Here is a 20,761-nt window from a genome sequence, read left to right as displayed (position 1 = left end):
CATGATGCACACGCTTCAACATAACATGCTTTCCCTTTTAGCTGAAGTAACAGGTTTATGAAACCGTGAGAGCTAGCTGTAAGAAAACCTCTGTTTCCTCTGGTTCAAGAGCACTAAAAAGAGTTATCTCCAAAGCCAAACGAGCACTTAGGATATTCATCTCTCAATTAACCACAACAGAGTCAAGGTGGCGGTCAAAGCTCCTCAGCCTTGGAAGAGTCTCCTTGTTATCAGCAGATACTTATTCTGCTTTAAAATCTTGTCTTGTCTTCTAGAGTGCATATTTTTTACGTTATTTTATTACTTGACTTAAGTTACATTTTCTTTTTCAAGGGCCTTTAACTGTATGCTTGCATGTTGTGTTTTGTGTGTTTTTACAGTATTGGGATTGTCTCTTCTGACTTTGTATTCCTGTTCTGAAATGTGCCACATAACTAAAGTATCATTATTACAACTGTCATAACAGTAAATGGAAAACAATGGAATCGTGACATTAAGATAAATGTGCACATATTTTTTCAGAGTGTAAAGAATTGAATTTGAAGGCAAAACAATTGACAAACAACTGAGATCTACAAAGCCATCATCTGACAGTATTTAAGGGCGTTTTCACATTAAGCACGATTGTTTTGTACTGTACCCAAGCTCCATTGCTCCCCCCTCCCCCGCTGGCCTGTGTTCACATTTGGTAACACCGCTCAGTGCCAGTGTAAACTTGTATGTATGTACACAGTCAGATACAGCAGGTGGCAGTTTGCACAGAGTTGGTTTGCAAGTCCGCCAAGAAGCCACCATGGCAACCACTCGCAGACTGAGTCCGTCCTAACAACTGGTGGATGATTTAATTATTTCTGAGATGCCAACAACGACCCTCTTCCTACTTCCACATGTATCGTGCAGCTCAGAGAGTGAAACAGGCGATGACGATTTTTGAAGGGTCAGGAGCCGTTTAGAATTCATATAGCGGTCTAATCCATTGATTGGGCACAGATGCCTTCACAACTCCCGCCGACCGTACTCGAGTACATCTTCAAGCGGACTCGGGTACGTTACACCCTGAGTACAGTATGAGTACGGTGCGTTCACAATGATCAAATTTAGGGTCAAGCGTACTGGGATCTGGGCCTGGCTCTCGAGTGTGAAACCATCCTAAGGCATCACTTGGTTGAATTATGTAACAAGTTTGCATCGTGTTCACTATGAGAAGATTTTAATTGATAGAAATGGACATTTCGATATAGGTGCCATATTGGAGAGCAAACAGGGACAAGTTCAATCAGTCATTGCTTTTTATGGTGCTGGACGTGTTGGTGTGAAGAGATGAAGGGAAAGAGAGGGAGGTGAAGAATGCAGAGCTTACACAGAGATGTCAACTAAGCCCCTACAGCAAAGGGATAGCCTTAATCTGCACACTGTGCATGCATGTGGATCACTGTTTGATCTGCCTGGAATGAGACTTTATATGAAAATCTACATGTACGTAGGTCATACAGTATGTATGTGTGTGTGGGGGGGGGGGGGGGGGGGGTGCTTGGATGTCATGTGGCTTTGTGTATGTTTATTTATTCACTACATTAATAAAGCAGACAGTGCAGATGTTTGAAAGGATTAGAGTTCTGACAGTATTGCTGACCTAATCACGGCTGTGTTTTTGTTCATGCTGTGTGTCAGCAGAACAAGGAAATATGTAACGTGACATCTGTTGCTATATCAGCCATTTTTATTTTGTACAAGATTCTCAATTTCCAACTCTAAAAACCTGCAAACATCATAAAAAGACACCAAATTAACTATTACATAGAAATGTAGAATCTGTACAGCGGGGTCTGGAGTTTCAGCATAAAACATTTTCTGGTTTCCATTTCTAGTAAATTTGTACTCTGAGCTGTATTGACCAATTACAAATCACAAGGAGAAAGGAGAAACAGTCTGTGTGGACAGCAAAAAACGACGTACCCTCTTCCATCTGTTGCACGACGATGATTTATCCGTCGCTATAAACAGATATTTAAATTAAAGTGCAACTTAAAATCCATTATAGATCCAATATTTCAATTTATGTGACAAATCTATCAGCGTTTACATTCTCTGACTACCTGAAATGCACCAGAAATGATCCATCTGACCTCCATTCAACAAACAAAAATTGTGATTATTATTGAGGCATGTTCCAGAAGATCTTTAGACCTGACTCTCAGATAAAAGCTTGACCAATGAGGTTGTTGACTAAACTTAAGTCTTACCTAACTTGATATTGTTGTGCTTTTTAAAATGGAAAGCATCCTAAACGAGCGAGGTCACCTGCTTGTTTTGTGTTTCCAGAATAAATTGTGGTACACATATATTGCTTAAAGGGATGGATGAGTTTTTCCATACTAAGATATTGTCTGCTAGTCTGTCAGGTTTTAAGGCAGTGTGTCTGATCTTCAAACTGCGGATCTGTAGCGTCCCCCTGATTTCATTCAGAACTATCTTGATGAATGACCTTGTCTTGATGGAAAAAATAAATCAGTGTTGTGGTATTCATGGACCATGGCCATGACAAAGGAGGTCAGTATTCCACTTGTCAATGACTCAGTTACCATTGAACTGGCTGGTAGCACTGGTGTTTAAGTCTACAGCTTGAATCCCCCTGTTTAAAGATATATTGGACTTTTGGGCCCACAGTGGAAAGAGACTAATTACTATTGAGTGGTGCTGGCACCATGACCAGGGCAGCACATTCTGGTGCACGAGCCAGCTGAAGATCAATACTTTATGACATAGGAAGAAAGAAGTTATCCCAACGACCTCACAGAGGATGATTGTGGAGGTCTGTTCAGTTGAAGTGGTAAGCGCACTTTTTAATCCCAGTTAGGGTATTTACGAAAAACAAAGGCTTCAAAAGTGAGCCAATCCCCTTAACATCCCACCCCAAAAAACACTAAGAAAAACACTATTTTAACATGCTAATGTATCTTTTCATTACTCCCACATTTATATTCCAGTAAGGCTTAAGATATATAAAAAAATATCGAATACACCAAGGCTTAGTATAATATATAAATTAAAGGCTTGGCCAGGTTGAGTTATAGCTACAAGCTCTGTGATTGGTGTCACTTCAGCGTATTGAGTCAACTCACCATCTCGGTCGTATTTGTGGTGTTGGTGTCTTTTGGGATAATTTACATGCAACACTTTGTCAAGAAAATTTAGTTTTCTGTGCAGATAATGTCTTCCAGTGTCTGCTACCAATTTGGCTGTAAGCTAGTTCAGTGTTCTCAAAATGTAACATATTTGATATATGCCAGCAAAGGAGAGTCGGGAGTATTGTTGTCCTTTCCTGCAGAGAACAACACCACCTTTTTTATTCACTATCCAGCTGTCTTGTGAACACAGTTTCTTCAGAAAAAAAGACCATGATAAGTACATACTACAAAATAGAAGAACTGGTTTGACTGTAATGGATTGTGTCGCAATAATTACCCAAGTTTAAAAAGTTCTGTGTATGTTGTTATGCAGATGACGCTGTTGTTTTCAGATGGAAAGTAGAAGCGGTTTCTTAAAGCAAGCTGACGTTTTGGATTTTATCTTCATTAGAAGTTTATTTCTATCATACTGTAGAAAGACGATTCTGTGTCTGCTCTCTCTCTGCCTCTGTGATTTATTTCAAGGAAATGGTGTAATTTTAAATATCACTTGTTAACCTGAAGAAGTCTTCATCAAAGCGATGTGAGATGTGTAACCCTAAACAAGTTGTAATTCAAAGCGATACATTTACTCTCAGACAGTAGACCTTTTGTTCATGCTCCTGTGGTTTCAAGTGAAGGTGTGTGGAGCTGCAGCAGCAGGGGGGAAATGGAAGTCAAACAGGATATGTTGGATATGGTAAAGAGCTTTAAATCTTAAGCCTCTTTAGTGTCTGCCTGGGTTATTGTTAAGCAACATGTTGGGAATCTAGGTTATAGATCAAACCGTGAGGGAAAAACGGGTCATAACACGCTCTTCGATAAGTGGAATGAATTTGAGTCAATAACAAAGCACCACAGCACTCTCTCACACCTCTTTCTATCAATTAAATTTCACTCTTCACCTCTCTCTTTCTATCGCTCCGATATTTAAAGGAAGACAATCAATTTGATGCATTCATTTATGAGAAGTGAGAGATTAACTTGATTATCAGATCAGATACAAATAGTTTGACAGAATACATCCACAAAGAATACAGAAAAAATCAATATGAAATGTCATAAGTGACAGAAGTACTAAACATGTATTATTGTAGTTTTTAAACCTTTTACTTTAAAAGCTTTTTAAGGATTTGCACTTAATGATTTTGTTGGCTGCTCTGTTAGATAAAGTTGCCACAGTTTTAGCAATTTGTCCATATATAAAGAATGAAATTCTACTATTCACTTAGCAGACACTTTTATCCAAAGCAACAATCATCCTGTGTCTTTGATATGAAGTCATACAACAGATTTTTTTAACCAGAATAAGTCAGAGACCAACAGATTGCAGGAATATTTATTTCCACACCAGCGCCTGAAACATCAGTAAACATGCAATGAGAACAAGCAGAGGTTTCTCTTCAGCCATCCCTGCACTTGCTCCTGTGGTGGCCACATTGACTTCTTCTGGTTTCCCTAAGAGAAAAACGTTTATATGGTATGATCATCAAATAAGATTGTCCTATATGTATTTTTTCAAAGTAGCATTTTAAGAAATTGTATGACATTACAGAGCCTAAAGAAGAAACTGAAACACAGGAGGAACATAAAAAAATAAAACAAAGGATAATTAAACCAACCACTACTTAACGTCAGATACATTTAGGTATTTTATTTATTAGGTCTCCTGCTGAACATACCTCTGGTCAGAGTCATGGACCTCACACCAACCCAGTAGACCGCTCGCTGCTGAGCTACAGTGGCCCTGAAAAGGATGGAGCAGCCATGAATATAAACTTTAAGCCTGATTTGCCTGATTTATACTTTAACTTTGAATCCACCCTGTAGGTTCACACAGCACTCTACCTACACAATATCCTATGTATGCAGCCGGATGTGCACCTCTGCAGAAATGTAACTACTAGCCCTGTGATTGGTCTGCTGGGTAGCATGGTGTTGGCTTTCATATTATGTGTACTCTATTGTAAAATTAATGGATGCATCACATCTACCTGGCGACATCCAAAAATATCAGTAGTGCATTTCCTCGTTTATGTCTCAGTGGCCAGACAGGCACAATAAATTCCCCGGCCGTTTGATTCATCTGATTCAGCTGGAATACTTTAATTTCCTCCGATCCGCCTTTTAATTCTTTTGTGCAATAATTGCGGTATAATCGACTGCTGGTCAGTATTTATCAGCTCTAACTCCAATGTAATATGCTCTGTTTGGGTCATCATTGTTGTGGAACCGGAAACTGGAGCTAAGAAGCATAGAAATTGCACTGCCAACTAGCGTCTGTAGGCGGAGTATGGCAGAGATACACATACACATTAACGCACGAGTATGTAGTGCTTGTGGCAGCATAGGCCATTATTGTGTAGCAATTGCGTAGATTTGGTTCAGAAGTATAAATCAGGCTACATTAGTGTTAAGGTCCAAATGCAGCTTCAATTGTGTATATTTTTGTTAGTGGTTGTAAAATAAAGTAAAAGTAATTTGATTTACATGAAGTAGACGGGGCTTGCAGAGTCGGGTGGTATCCAGCTGTACACAGTGGTGTTGCCCTTCAGGTTGGTGTTGGAGTGAGTGACAGCACCCTGTGGATTCCCTGTGCACTGCAAACATAAAGACACACTCTTTAGAAACTACTGAGAAATTGAAATGTTCACATTAAAAAGCCCATTGTGAGAGAATGAATTTAGCAGTCAAATGTTTGAAAAATGTTGTGTTGTGGTCTCCATTAAGCACAACAAGCACCTTCTTTGCAATGCCACTATTGTAAAAAAAAAAAAAACTCTGAAGGAAAACCCCTGAGGCTCACCTGAAGAAACTTTGTGTCTGGTGGAGGCAGCTGCCAGCTTCCCAAAGCATTTGTGTTGCCGAATGTCCGAGCCTCCAGAAGCACACCTCTGTAATCTGGTCCTCTCACTGTCACTGCAAGGAAACACAAGAAAATAGCAGTTACTTCATAATTTTATAATTCTCTCATTTGACAGTGATGGTGACAGTTTTAAGACTAAAGGCTTATTTATGCTCTACGCCCCATATGCACCCAGATACGGACTCAGCCTTCTGCCTCTGCTCTGCGTTCATATCATCCATATTTCTGCATGTTTTCTGGAACCTTACTGACTGCAAAGATAGCTGCACATATCTGGAATATTAAAGCCCTGTCTTATCTTTAAAGTGTGACATAATTATTTTCAGTCTCTTTATGGAATGTCTTCTTTTGAATAAATCTTTTAATTGCACGTCTTTGCAAAGTGTCAGCTTACTCATTTTAATATTTTGTAATTCTGTAAGTTCACACAGAGAATATCTCACCTGTAACGGGCTGTCCAGGCTGAAACGTCCTTGTGTTGGTGACAATGGTGTAGGGTAGAGGAAAAGGCTGAGGCTGCACGCCGGAGTGTCGAGGCATCATATCCTCACAGGCACCGGTGGGCACACCGGAGGGATAACCACGAACATGACAGAGAACCTTAAGAATAATACAAAAAGGCAACAACAGATCCATCGGGCTGAACAAAGAGCTGCCGCAGTGCAAGAGAAAATATCAAACTGTAGAGGTTTGTGGTGAGGAGGAAATCTACAGCGTGAGCTCAGAGCAGACTTAAAAACAAACTTCTGTTGCTGAGTCACACAACCAAAAAAATTAAATTGTCTCCGGTTTGATCACTGTGCAGCAGCACATGATTGATTCATTTGGTGATATGTATGCATTTCAGAGCAGAACAAAGAGTGATTTCCCACCATCGTCTGCGCCAATCAAAGTTAAGAGACACTTTCAAGGATAATCACATGGTCGACACTCTAACAGTGCACCACTTTATTCAAGCTTTCTCTGAAGTTACTTTTTGTGCGATCAAAACACTTTCCCAAAAATAAAAAGTCACTTAGTCAATAAAATGCAAATTAAAATTTTTGACAGCAATTTTGACCAGTTGAGAACAATTTGATATGACAATCTATTTAAGAGCTACTGTCAGATGAAACACAATGAGGAAACTTTGTACCAAATAACATGTTGACTGATCAGCAATTACAATTATTGATTTTACTTTTTTAGAATTTTCCATGATGACTAATTTACTGTCTACTATTTCTTACTTAGCTGGCTATTTACTTGATCTTTTCTCATCTTGTAATTTAAGATAGATGATGCCCACTCCCTCACAGCATGGTGAGTCAGAGTCCAGAGGTCAGAAATGGGACCCTGATCACCAGTAAGCTTTGCCTTGACAGCCTTGGATTGGGATTGTGTGCATTTCAGCAGGTTTTTGCCATCAGGCAGTGCTTTGCATTCACTGACTCAGTGCAAAAAACAGAACAGTATTAGGTTAGTGCTGTGATGTGGTATTACAGAATGAAGGTTCCTGGTTTGATTCCCTGGCCGGACAGGGGCCTTACGTGGAGTTTGCATGTTCTCCTAGTTCCTGTGCGGGTTCCCTCTGAGTAAAACCCCATGCAACCATGAACAGAATAAAGAATGAATACTGTAGACTCTACCTTCACAGTAGTCTCTGTACAGCGACACACGTCTTAACAATGGTACTCCACAGAAACATGGATCTGCCTATGAATATGGGCTCGAGTTTTACGACATCGTGGCATGAGTCAGCCTTTCGAGGTCTGCTCATTCATGATCCAAGCACAAATCTAAGGAGGAGGAGGAAATCTAATCTTTGTGCTTAAAGGATTAGTGTGAGTCGCAACAAGACATGATTGTGTCCTTTAATCTTTTGTTTCTAAAAATAAAGGATTGTTAAAATAACCAAACAGGAGACAAAAAAGGAAAACAAAAAAAGAATATCTGTTTGAGAAGATTTGAATGTTAATCTGTATGGATAAAAATGAAGAAAAAAAAACCACTTAGCCTATATCACAGATCAGGGGAGTTTCATCCGTCCATCCAGTGATTTTTTTTTTCCGCTCTTGTGACTACAGAAAAGATGTATTATTTATTTTACAAGAGAGAGAACAACTGGTATGATCATAGACTGTATGGGACCTAAACACTAAGAGGAATATGAAGATGATGCTTTTGGTGCAGACGCATCCAGGCACCATGAAACGATATGGTCTCTGCTGGTTTCATCCACCCTGCTTTAACATTTCTCCGGGCCACTTATTGTTCTCTTGCATCATTCCTCAACAGTTATCTTTTAATTTAAAATGGTCCCTTTTAGCCCTTATGGCTTATATTTGAAACTGGAATAGTGATATACATATATATATATATATAGATATATGTAATATATAAATGCAAAGTTGAGTGATAATGCATGGTACCAGCTGTTTTCTGAATCATTGATGGGGCTCACGCTAACTAATTAATTTCCCTTGCATTGTCACACTGGTTGTGGAACAGAGTGTTCTGTTTTCTATATAAAGCCATATCTTTGAGTCTCTAATGAAAAGGTCAGGAAATATTTATGCAGCTAGACAAAGCCTGTTTTTTTTTTTTCACTAACAAGACTGGGAAATTTTCAAGACAATTTAGTCTTGAATTCATTTGAGATGGGGATGTAAAGAAGCCTCGCAACGCAGTTAAAAATGGATACAAATATGGACAATTTAAATCGATTTGACAAAAATACACATTGCATTACTTTTGGCGTCACTGGTCTGTTGTCAGTAACTGAAGAAGAGAGGTGATCAAAGATGGTGGAAGCCAGGGGAGATTTTGAGGTTTTTAAATCTTAAAGTCTTGTTTCAAAGCGGAAGTGTACAAGATAAGAAACAGTTTGAGAATATTTCAAGAGACTGATGAACAACACAACCATTATGATGCAGCATGAAAACGGAGCAACTCTGCAAAGCTCAAGACACCAATGCTGAGGAAATTGGTAGATGCTTGAGGTCACACAAGAAAGGTTCAGGAGACTAAGAAGGACTTGAGTTGAAGTTGTTTATACATGTCCTCCATTATAGATGGAGGAGAAATGACATTAACAGCACACATGCAACACAGCGTCCTGCTAAGCCAGCTCTGTCAGACCGTCGCATAGGCTCGATATTTATCCTAAGGATAGAATAGAATAGAATCAGCTTTATTGGCCATGTATGCTTACACACACTCACGGAATTTGTCTTCAGTAACTGTGCTCTCAATGAACAAATTTAAACATTAAACATAATATAATCAACAAAATACACTAAAATATATAAGGCTAAATAAGACAATAGTGCAGTGGTGAGTAGTGCAAAAAATGCTGAGATGAACATGATAATAAATATAGAATGATGCTAAAGCTAGAGGCATGGGAGGGGGCAGCGATATACTGCAGTCCATCCTCCCAGACCAGCTGACTGACAACATCCTCTTCCATCATAATCATTAGCTCAACATACATTCATCTGTCTCATCATTCATATGATCTATCGTTGAATATCTGAAGCACATATTGTTGTGACAGCGTGGTCCTTTGCTAGTGACCTCCCATATGTGAGTGCAAAGAAAAAAAGTCAGATTTGGGAAAGAAAACAACTCTGCCTGCTCCCTGTCATAGTCCTGCTCAGTCACAGGTTAAGATTTTTCTATCCTGATAAGAGATTAGTCGACATCAAGGAATAAAGGTTCATCACACAGCTGTAAAGTCGACTAGTTGACAAGTCTGTGGAACCCCTATAGTGAACCCAGTTTCATGACACATCAGATAAGATATCTTTATTGTCACTGTACAAGTACAACAAAATATTGTTGGAGCAAGCCTGTAGATGCCTAAAAAACAATATTATCTGTTAGAGCGATGAACATGAGGAATACAAGCCCCAACAGAACATCACCTTGTTTGGTAACACAGTTACAACAGCTTATATGAGCAAGGATTGAAAAAACACACAGACACAGGTCAAACAACTGTTCCTGTAATTTCCTTCAATCTCCTACCATTTACAGGTCGATGCTGTAAGAGGCGGCAGAATAACTCTACACAGAGATTTACATTTCTGTACTGTGTCTGTATGCAAAACATGTTTCTACTTTCTGTTTCCAGTTCTCTATGTACAACATGTCTCAGCACAGCAGTAACGAAGCCTTCACAGGTTTACCTCATTGACAGTATATTCATATGGACGTCTCCATCTCCTTCTGTTGGACAAAACTGAAGCCGGATTAGCCCCGCGACTGGTGGCATAATTTGGAGCCAAGGCATGCTCGTAAGGGATCAGCTGCTGGAGCTGCTTTATTTATGTCCCGCCCCTCAACAAACGGAAACATGCATTTACACTTACTGATAAAACTGCAGTTTATTTGAAGTATAACCATTCAGTTATGTAAACTTCAATGACTCTTGTATAATGTATGTAACCATTTCCTCTCTCTGTATCTCCTCTACTCTGCTAATTTGGTAAATTAGTCATCAGAGCTGTCTATCATGACGTTACATCCTTTAAGTTCACATCGAATAACTAATTAAACTTCTGTTTAACCGACTACTCTAAAGGTATTAAAAGGCTAAAAAAAACAGTCAAAATTGATCACAATTAATTTAAAATTGTCTGCGGGTAAACTGTGTGATTTGGTTTGCCGAGTGAGGCTAACGTTAGCTAGCAGTGCTAGCCCCACCTGCAACTTAACATCCCTGTGCCTGTGCTGAATGGGATTAGGCACTGCACAGGTTGATATGCCAGTTTAACCTGACACAGCCTACAGTTATCTCTGTTTTTTAGATCAAAATGCTGCCACACCTGCTACTCCTATAACATGCTATTAGTTCAATAGCTGTGCTTGTTTACACCCCGGTAGTAGAGCCGGAGAGCAGGCCGGAGATACAGCCAGAGAATCAATCTGTTTTCAACCAAACATCAAAGTAAAAATCTCAGCTAGTGATCACTGGGAAGTGTCTAAGTGGCTGATTGTAACACAAAGTGTTCTCAGGGTAGACCCTACACATCTTTACATGTGGGGAACTGAGAGGATTCATCACAAAGGAACTCCCTTGGAAGCTCCTTTTGAAGACAGAAAAAATGGTGCCCTTTAAGGTGGCTGAATGAACAAGACGCTGCCCCTGAGGGAGCCCTTTAAATGGAGAAAATGCAGTGCAGTGACATTTATGCTTCTCTGAAGGCTCCACAACTGGTCATCCTCACATGCAAATAAGAAAAATATAGATCCATGTCTGTTTTTTTATTTATCATGCTTCTGAATACAAGTCACATCAGTATTCTATTTTAATCTCCAGCAGGGTTTGACATCTTTTAAAGCATCATGACTTCCTGTGTGTTGGTCCCCCTCTGCATGTTACAGGTGTCCTATTATAAAGTCTAGACCTCTTCCCCCTCAGACAGCCCAAACCTGCCCCACCTGTAGATGATCGAAATGTTTTTTTCAGTGATTTGAGTGTTAGCTTTAAATGTGCTATTAGCTGTAACTAGAGCAGTTTGAGGTTTGATTCCCTCTAATGTAGGTTATATGATTTGATTTGGCATTCAAAATCGATATTAATATTCTTAGTGAGAAAGTGGATTAGGGTTAGGGTACACGTTAGGTAACTGTTCCAGTACCAGCACTGATAAAAGGGAGTATACATTAGAATCCATTAGTTATCATACATCATCCTTATCATCAGTGAACTAAATGTGTTGGGTTTAAAGCCGAGCTTTCAGAGGTAACCTTTGACCTAAAAACTGCATTAAAATATGCTTGATCTCGATACAACTGAACGGTTTTATCTTAATGAGACGGCTCGATGCTCTCGGAGTGGATCAGTCAGGTTCTCAGTTCATCTGAATGTGAGCGATTGTTAGTTTTGTCGTACAGTTGTTGTAGCGTGTCTTTAGTTAATCCGTGACAGGACAGAACAGCAGCAGCAGCAGAACAATCGAATCAAACTCAATATTAAATTCCACTGAGCGACACTCAGTGCTCATTAACATGTTGCCTTCTGATCATTAGTGCTGTGCAAATGAGTTGGTACCAAACGACATGGTGGCGTTACTGACACAGCATAAAAGCAGAGACAAGATGTAGGTTACCTGTTAGCTATAAGCAACTTACATCACAGGGGGGATTTTAATCAGTGGATATGATGCATCATGGCTCCCAAAGATATACAGTACTTTATTTATTTGCTATATGGAGCTCAGCGTGAGTTCAAGCAGGAAGACTTAGGTTATATTCTCTCACACATTCATTCAGTTTTCTTCATTTCATTTATCTACTTTTTCTGGGCTCTCTTTAAGTAAATATCCAACCAGATTCTGTCACAACCTCTCCCAGCAAATCATCCAGCTGCGCTCAAATTATAAAATCTGTTTTCTCTCTTCTGCAGTCAGTTTGTCACTCCTCCTCCTCCGCCCCGCTCACCTCCATTCCAGCTCAGCAGAGTTCAGATCCAGCCGCAGAAACCCACTCCTCTTCACATCCTGCATTCTTCTATCACCACCAACACCATCAGGGTCTAGACTCCAAAAGGGGGGCATGTTGGCCTTGCTCTCCCTCTGAGTGCATGAAGTCATCATGACGGAGTCTAATCGTCCCAAGACTTTGCATATTTATCTTTTCCTAAACTGTGAAATAAATAATTGTAAACTCTTACTTTAGTGTCGCCTGATTGAAATCAACATTTAGAGCCTGACCGGGCGCCGTATAAAAAAACAGGTTCAGGTGTTATTTATCAAACCCAATCATGAATGGGAGTGGACATCAGAGTGGAGCAAATTAGACATCAAGCATGGAAAAAGGAGCTCTAAATATTATGGCTTCACTCTTAGGGGGCTTTTTCTCCGTCCATCTTAATATGCAGTCTATCGTTTGAGTACAACGATGGTTCAATAACTTCAAAAGGAATTATATTTTTTGTTAATATTTTATTGCTGTTTCTTTTTTTTTGTGTGTCTGATGTTTAAAAACCTTCAATCACTGTCTCAGGATTACTTTTTTTAGAGCTAAAGCTGCTGTGTGAGGTTGTGTTTACTCATCCTTTGCCAAAATGACCCATTTGACTATTCTAAATATAGCAGGTGAGCATTTTCACTTTCATTTACATATAGTACGGGGTTTAACGTTAATGCTATGAATCACAGCCTGATTTTGTCAGCTATTTGTCCCCATTGCTCTTATAACTCGTGAAAAAAGACAAAACCTGTGTGCATTAGACTGTTTTGAGATGTACTGGAAGACCTGCAGATTTACATTTCCGTCATTCATTTACAAAAAAAAACAACTTGTACAGCAACTAAGAAAATGACGATGACAGTGTTTGGGGCAGTTACAGTTTTAAAGTACAAGAAGAAAAAGACTAAAAACCTTGAACCTGGTAGCAGCTAGTATTGTAGCCTACTTAAAATCAGTCTCGGACTCAAAACCGGTCTTGAGGTCACTTTTTGAAGGTCTCGATCTCGTCTCGGAATCGGAAGCATTTTTACTCGTTCTTGTCTCGGTCTTAGACTGGACGGACTCCGGATTTTAAATTAAGACCACCACTGATAGGCTATTTCTCCACGTCACAACTGTGATTAGAGATAAAGCCCCTATCTAAAAGAACGCATAACTTCAATTCACTGGTAGTTTGATTTTTATCCCCCGGTTACGGCCGCAACCTTCACAGTTTTACCGTCCGACACGCCCACTGCACACAAGATGATGATTATTCAGTGATATTGATGGTCTTGGTCTTTGTCTTGTTTCTGTCTCACGGTGCCTTGGTCTTGGTCCTGACTTGGTCTCGATCCCATAAATGTCTTTGACTTATCTTGGTCTTGGAGCACTCTGGGCTCGGGTATGTCTTGGTCTGTAGTAGTGCAGTAGAGTTAGAGTTTGGAGTTTATTTTGTTCTTCACAGTATTCTAGCATAAACAAAAACATTAGAATAGATTGTCAAAGAAAATCATTGAGAGAGAAAATAAATAGGAATTGAATTTTCCATCTGACTTTTAATTCTACAAAGAAATCCACCTGAAATGTGACGACATGAAAAGGAACTAATCAGGGACGCAGATATGGAGCACTGTGGGGAAATAACAGTTTTTTAAAAAACTTCCATTCTGCCCAGACACTTTGATTTACCACAAACCATGACACAAATTGTTTTAGCAAGTTTTTTAATCAGTGTGCACTAGTTAGTTAGCAGGTATCGCAAGAGTTCATTAATTACAAATACAGCAAACTATCTTGCATGTGCATTGTAAAAAAAAAAAAAAAAAAAAAAAAAAGGAAATGCATTCAGGTTTTTTCAGATAAAGTCTAGTGTTATTTAACTCAACATATTTCTATTTCAAAGGGAGGTTCCTGCAGACCTGGAAAGAGATGATTTCAGCTTGTCTGCAGTTTATCAACCCTTTACTAGCTAAAGATACTACAAACATTCCCTCCAGAACGTGAATTAATAAAGTTAATTTGCAGAAAATTTTAATATATAAAGTAGAATATTAAGGCTTGAGTAGTCGTATGTTTTGGGATGTGCACACTCAGCCGTGGTGGTTCCTGCCTGCTCATATCGTCTCATCTCCACCGAGGTCAGGTCCTTTTTGCAGAAATTTAGGTTATTTGGTTTAACAAGTGACAAAGTTGGCAACATAAAGTGTAACCTCATAACCTCTAGATGGATCATCTTCAGAAACAAATGCTACACCAACATTGTCCTACAGTCTACTGTCAACAGCAATCCAACAAACACGATTCATCAGATGCACACAGTCAACACGTGTTACATTTTTCATACAGTGGACGACAAAACAACCCAAACATTCAGTGTTCAGATCAGCTTCAATCACATTTGACATATACATGGCGTCTTAAACTTACTTGAAAGGTGTTCACACTTGACATACTTTTGTTGACAACGTTTACTAATGATGTAAACGTTGATAAAAAAAAAGGTATTTAATAACTGGAATTTGACAAAACATTTTAGATGAGGGTAAAGCTTGAATTGGGGAAATGTGTTTACAATTTAAATTCAAATTTTTGGGGGAGCAACATTAAAGGTCACATATTCTCCTCCTCTTCAACCAGTTTAAATAAGTCTCAGAACTCCCCAAAACATGTCTGTGAAGTTTCTTGTTCTAAATCCACTCTGATCCTGTATTTGATCATGTCTATAAACCCCTCTATTTCAGCCCTGCTCAGAACAGGCTGTTTCTGTGTCTGTACCTTTAAATATGTAAATGAGCTGTGTCTGACCACGCCCCCTCTCTGGAAGGGCTTGGGTGTACTCAGGCGTTCTCGCTCCATGTCCTATTGTTTACGGTGAGAAGGCAGACTCAGAGGGCAGAACAAACACCTAGCTGTGGGAGTGTCACCCACCTGGGGGAGGGGCTACTGCCCTTTGTGATGTCATGAAGGGAAAATCTCCAAACGGCCTGTTTGAGCACACATTTTCTGAAAAGTCGAGCAGGGAAAAGACGGAGAGGATGGACTTTTCTCATCTTTGGGGGGTTTTTAGACAGACTAGGGACACATATTAGTGTTAGAGAAACAGAGTAAAGTGGATTTTACATAATATGTGACCTTTAAAATCAAACAAGAACAAATCAAACGTTGGAGAAGAGATAGAACATTTGCAGAATGTCCATTTTGAGAGTGAAGCTTGGGCCTGTGAAAGCACTGACATTGTTAAAAAAAAAAAAAAAAATCTGAGTTGCAGTCAGCAGTATGGTGGTTTGAAAGATACTAACAGATTGTCACGCACGATGTCTCCAGGATTTGATCTGCTTCACCGTGCTGAACATCAGACTTTCATGTGACTGGGGGGGGGTGTGAGACTTCCAAACAGAGAAGCGTGTAAACTAAAAGAAGAAGGTAAAAAGAAGCAAATATTGTGTGCGGCTGGCCTCTCCACCTTTTAAAAACTAGCAACCATTAAAACAGACTTTTAAATGGAGTCTACACACTGACTGGTAGCACATCACAAACACCAATAAAAAAACTCTACATAAATAAAAAACAATTCTTCTAGGGCCAAAACCAAAATCCTCTACAAAGACGTTGGATCTGTGCTAGCTGCATCTAGGTCAGGGTTCAAGAAAGACTTGTGATAGCTGTTGATCCCTCGGATTGCTCGGTTCTTCCAGCAATCAAATACGGATTTAAGGTAGAAAAATAAAGATTCGATTGGAATCATCCCCCTGAAAACGAATGTCCTTCAAAAGGTTTTTCAAAGACCCTCATTTCCCATAATGCTTAGCTTTTTTGTCGGCCTTTACAGAGCGCTTGTGCTTTGTGATATCCTCCTTCTTTTTTTGTGTGTCAACACATTTTTTCAAAGCGATGCAGTAAGTCAACAATGTTAGAATAAAACTCACAGCTTGGTAGGCTGGAGCTGTCTTTAAAAAAGGAGTCATTCAAATGTTCTTGTGACTCGAAATAACAGTTTGACTTAAGACCATCAGCCCTGAATTAAAAGACCAAAATTTTCACTCATTAGTCGCCGGTGAGTCACTTTCATATCAGCTGGTTCGCATTCACTCCAGTTAAAGATGGACTTTGGTGTGTTGAAGCCATTCTTTAAACGGAGCAAGTGTTGATGTTCTTGCCGTCAGCAGCGTCCTCCACCAGAGCTAAGTGATAATCAGTGGAGAGAGTTAAGTGGGACACGCAGCCCACCAAGCCCCCGACGTACTGTCTGTTTGTGTGGAGCGCTATCTCTTTCATGCCACCTTCAGGGACAGGACGTGGAAAAAAAGCAGATGTAAGAGGCAGAGACTAGAAGTGCAGACATTAAGTGTACGGTTTGATGAGGATTTATGAGATTATGAGTTGTGAGCTCCACCTACCAACATATAAGGGTCCGTTGATATTGAGTTGTCTCATCTTTCCAAGCGAGCGGCCTGTTTTTGCTCCGTAGTCATCCACTGTCAGCTTCCCGGACTGACCATCCCTGAAGACAAACATTTAAATGATAAACTTCATTCACTTAAGAATTTATTTTTGCATCCCTTAAAGTAATAAAGAATCTTAATTTTAATCCCAAATGGACTGAAAGGGAACAAGTTCCTGAATTTTCTTTCCGGCAAAAAGAAGCAGAAAACCAAAGTACCTCTACTTTAAAGGGGACATATTATGAAAAACCCACTTGTACAGTGTTTGTGAACATATATTTGGGTAATCTGAGTGTCTACTGACCCACAAAATGTGAAATAAATCCATCCAGTCCTTTGTTTGTGTTCTGCATAAGTCTTACAACACAGAGAAAAATGCTTTGTTTCAAATTTGCTCTCCTTGTGATGTCACAGTGGGATTCTGTTTAAAAAAAATCCCCTCCCCTCCCCTGATATCTCCACCCATGGACTCCACCCCCAGCCTAGAACAAAACTTTTGCGCAGGTAGGCCATTTTTATTCTCGCTACAGAGGAGTGATGTCTACCAGGAAAACTTAGGGGGGGCTCATTTCATTTAAAGAGACACACACACCAAAACGGAGCGTTCTGAGAGAGCTGGTTTATTCAGGGTCACAAACCTCCTCTGGTGCTTGATTCATGTTATATTCTGACCAAAGCACAGATGTTTCATTTAGACCACAGGGGGACTGTTTGAAAAGGTGGAGAAGGGGGATAATATGTCCTCTTTAAGATGCAAAGATCAGTATGTCTTTATTAGCATCATATGATTATAGTTTATTTGTATGGGGTTGCTCAACCAGTGTCAATTATCACATGTGAAATTTCCTTCAGCCCTACTGAGTCTTTTAGTCTTTAGGCTCAATGTTTTGGATTTATGGCGAGCAAATATGATTATGTTCACAGCGTAATGCCGAAGTACCTCCATGTTTACTGGCTATATGAATAGGCCACTATCTTCTAATGTGTGTTAATCAACCACATCAAATGACCATACGTCAGTTGTTATGTTTATTGCACAGACAATATAAAACATGGATTTAGACTCAGTGACATCACCCACTGGCTTTTGAAGAGGTGTTATGATGCCCAACGATGGCAGTCGCCATGTTGGAATTGTTGGAACCTTACTTTTGGTCAACCATAGAAATTCCTCATGAGATCAAAATAGATGATTTACAATACAAATATTCCCCCCATACAGGTTTTATCAATAAAGAAATGAGCGATCCAGGCTATAAACATGTTTCTTTCTGCTTAAAAAAAAATTGCCAATGGAGATTTTGATGTTTTTGCAGCTCTCCTCTAGTGGACACTCCAGGAACTGAAATGTTATGCACTTTCACATTGGCTTCATTTTTCAACACCAGAGGTTGCCTCTGGGTTTATAGCTTGTTTTGTTGCCCCCAGGTGGACAATATAAACTTAAATGATGAAGCTGTAATATTTCAGTTGTAGTCAAATGAAAACAAAAGAGAATTTTAGAGCTTACCTCACAGCTTTGACTCTGTGCCACTTCCCGTCACTAAATGTCCCGTTAACAGAAATGTTAGCTGCACCACTGCCCAGGTTGAAACTAGAACAATATGGAAACATAAACCAGGAGTTACACAGTATTGGTGTATTGGGTTCACATTTGTTTCATAATAACAAGATTTCTGCTTCTCCTCCAGATCAGACTCAGCCTTTCGTAGTTCTTCTTCTACATGGTTAATGAATCCTCCCCACACTGTGTTGGCCTCAACTTCTCCTTCATTTTCATGTTTGTCTTGAATAAACTTTCTTTCTTTGCTCAAATCTGTCTTTTTCTCCCTAGTTCTCTTTATGTAGCAATCAGACCCTTTGGGACTTAAACACTGACTAGAAATGTTTCTTAATCATCAAGACGTTTTATTAAAAATCATTAGAGACGCACATACAAGTATGAAGCAGAGCTGTCAAACAACAAAAATGTGATTAATCGCTGAATTTCAACAGTTAATTGTAATTAATCACATTTTTTTTCTCGCATTCTGCAATTGCAATTCAAAAACAGTTTTAATTCTGCTTTTATTTTGAAATTTTCAAATGAACTGCTTTCATCTGTACCTAAAATGAAGTTTATATTAAATGTAATACCTGAAGATCAGAGCCCCATCCTGAAGCCCCATGGACAGGAAGTCACTGTTGGTTCTCATTGGACTGTCTCCTCGCCATAGCAACAGGCCGTCTTTGGCTGTGCTCTTGAATCGCATGAACAGGTTGGTCCTGGAGCCGGACACCCTGAAAGACGAGTGACAAATTGAGTTGCTGAATTTTTATTGCAAGCCTGGATTGTTTACTGTGGTGGAAACAAACATCATCAAAAACAAGTTTTCTAACTTAATAAATCATGTGAAGACACTAAATTCACTTTCTCACTTCACACCAACCTTTTCAGGATGTCTCTGTTGTCATACGTCAGGTAACTTCTGCCAATGAACTGAGGGATCTCAATGGCGTCAGTCACAGCTGAGCAAAGAAAAGACTGTATTTATACCATGTCAGCACTAGGTGGCAGCATCAGCATGACTCTCATGATTGAGACTAAGCTAGAGGACAAACACTGAATCTGTAAGGATGAGTATACGAGGGGGGTGAACATGTATTTTTAAAGGAAATGTAAGGTAAAGAGTAACGGTTATATTTGATTTTTGAATTCATAGAATCAAAACTTACTGTTCAAACAGTAATTCCCACACTCTGTTCAGCGAAAGCGTTAAAAAAACAGAGAAGGCATAGATAGGCTTAAAGGATTAGCTTGTCCAACATATCAACTGATATGAAAATGACATGATAACAGCAGAGAAATACATATTTAATCCCTGAGAAGAGGAAACGTCATGCACCATTAAAGCCATATAATACACAGACATGAAAAACTATTAATTCAACCATTTCTTTATAATTCTCTTCTTTAAAAGAACCTTCTCTCCCTCCCCTTCTCTCTTTCTCTCTATCGCTTCTTTCACTTCTTGTATCCTTAGTCCTATTTTTTTTATTTGTTTTATTTTATTTTTTACTGTATTTTGGAGTCGTTGTCCTGACCTTGTCTGTTTGTTTTTTTTGTGCCTCATTTGTTATGTATATATCACCAGTTTGTCACCCTATTGCACAGAATGAAAAAATAACAATAAAATAAAATAAAATTCTCTTCTTTGTTCTTCTTTTTTTACTAAGTGCACAAATCATTCATTAATATGTTTTTTATCTGTTTTATTCTGCAAAATACAGCTGAATCGTATATATATTTATAAAATAAAATGTAGGGTCGATACCAGATTTTAAATTTAGACACGATACTAGTAAAAATCATAAGATACCAGTTCCTGTTTTAAAACCAGAGGCACAATAAAAAGAAGTCCTGGTCACCCAAAAGTTGGTAAAATTTGCAAGCAAAATCCTGCAGACTGTCTAAATTGTAGAAAGATGTTGGCAATGTATTTGTGCAATTCCGACAGTGCGAACGTGTTTTCTGGAAGACAAGAATCGAGAAAGGACCCGTACAACCTGAGAGGGTTTTCTTGCTAATTTTGATGGATTTATTCCTCTCCTGCACACCTGTCTTATGCAATAGATAAGGTGTTTGGATCATTACAATAACACAGACTGAATGGTACTTAAGTGTCTGACAACCCTACATCAGATTCCTTTGTGATGTGGGCTTTAATGACAAGACAATGTACTATGTGCACTTTACATACATATTCCTTGAAAATGCAGCGCCCCACATGTTCCTATATCATAACTCTTCCTGCCGCAGTATGTTCAGTATTTTAACCAATTAAACGACAGCACCAGCAAAGCAT

General features: G+C 39.2%; 2 protein-coding genes across 4 annotated transcripts in view; both read right to left on the bottom strand.

Moving 5' to 3' along the window:
* Positions 1–4,490: 4,490 nt before the first annotated feature.
* On the bottom strand, positions 4,491–6,761 carry si:dkey-251i10.2 (uncharacterized protein LOC562682 homolog). The gene is made up of 5 exons (XM_061039347.1): positions 6,477–6,761; positions 5,974–6,086; positions 5,658–5,767; positions 4,850–4,914; positions 4,491–4,625 (listed from the first exon to the last, which is right to left on the bottom strand). Exons 1-5 carry the CDS (start codon positions 6,667–6,669, stop codon positions 4,507–4,509), a joined length of 600 nt encoding a protein of 199 aa, XP_060895330.1. The 5' UTR covers positions 6,670–6,761; the 3' UTR covers positions 4,491–4,506.
* A 9,565-nt stretch (positions 6,762–16,326) lies between these two features.
* Positions 16,327–20,761, bottom strand: part of LOC132974664 (pikachurin) — a 30,014-nt gene continuing 25,579 nt past the window's right edge. For 2 of the 3 annotated variants that reach the window (XM_061038870.1, XM_061038871.1), the window contains exons 20-25: positions 19,632–19,655; positions 19,346–19,424; positions 19,053–19,196; positions 18,427–18,510; positions 16,872–16,975; positions 16,327–16,754 (exon numbers count right to left, since the gene is read on the bottom strand). In XM_061038870.1, coding sequence (XP_060894853.1) covers positions 16,603–16,754; positions 16,872–16,975; positions 18,427–18,510; positions 19,053–19,196; positions 19,346–19,424; positions 19,632–19,655 — 587 coding nt within the window. In that variant the 3' untranslated portion in view covers positions 16,327–16,602. The remainder of the gene's footprint in view (positions 16,755–16,871; positions 16,976–18,426; positions 18,511–19,052; positions 19,197–19,345; positions 19,425–19,631; positions 19,656–20,761) is intronic. The other variant, XM_061038872.1, reaches the window with a different exon arrangement.

Source organism: Labrus mixtus, chromosome 5, assembly GCF_963584025.1.
Source record: "Labrus mixtus chromosome 5, fLabMix1.1, whole genome shotgun sequence".
NCBI lineage: Eukaryota > Metazoa > Chordata > Actinopteri > Labriformes > Labridae > Labrus > Labrus mixtus.
The sequence above is the reverse complement of the archived record's forward strand: the minus strand, read 5'-3'. Positions and strand labels throughout refer to the sequence as shown.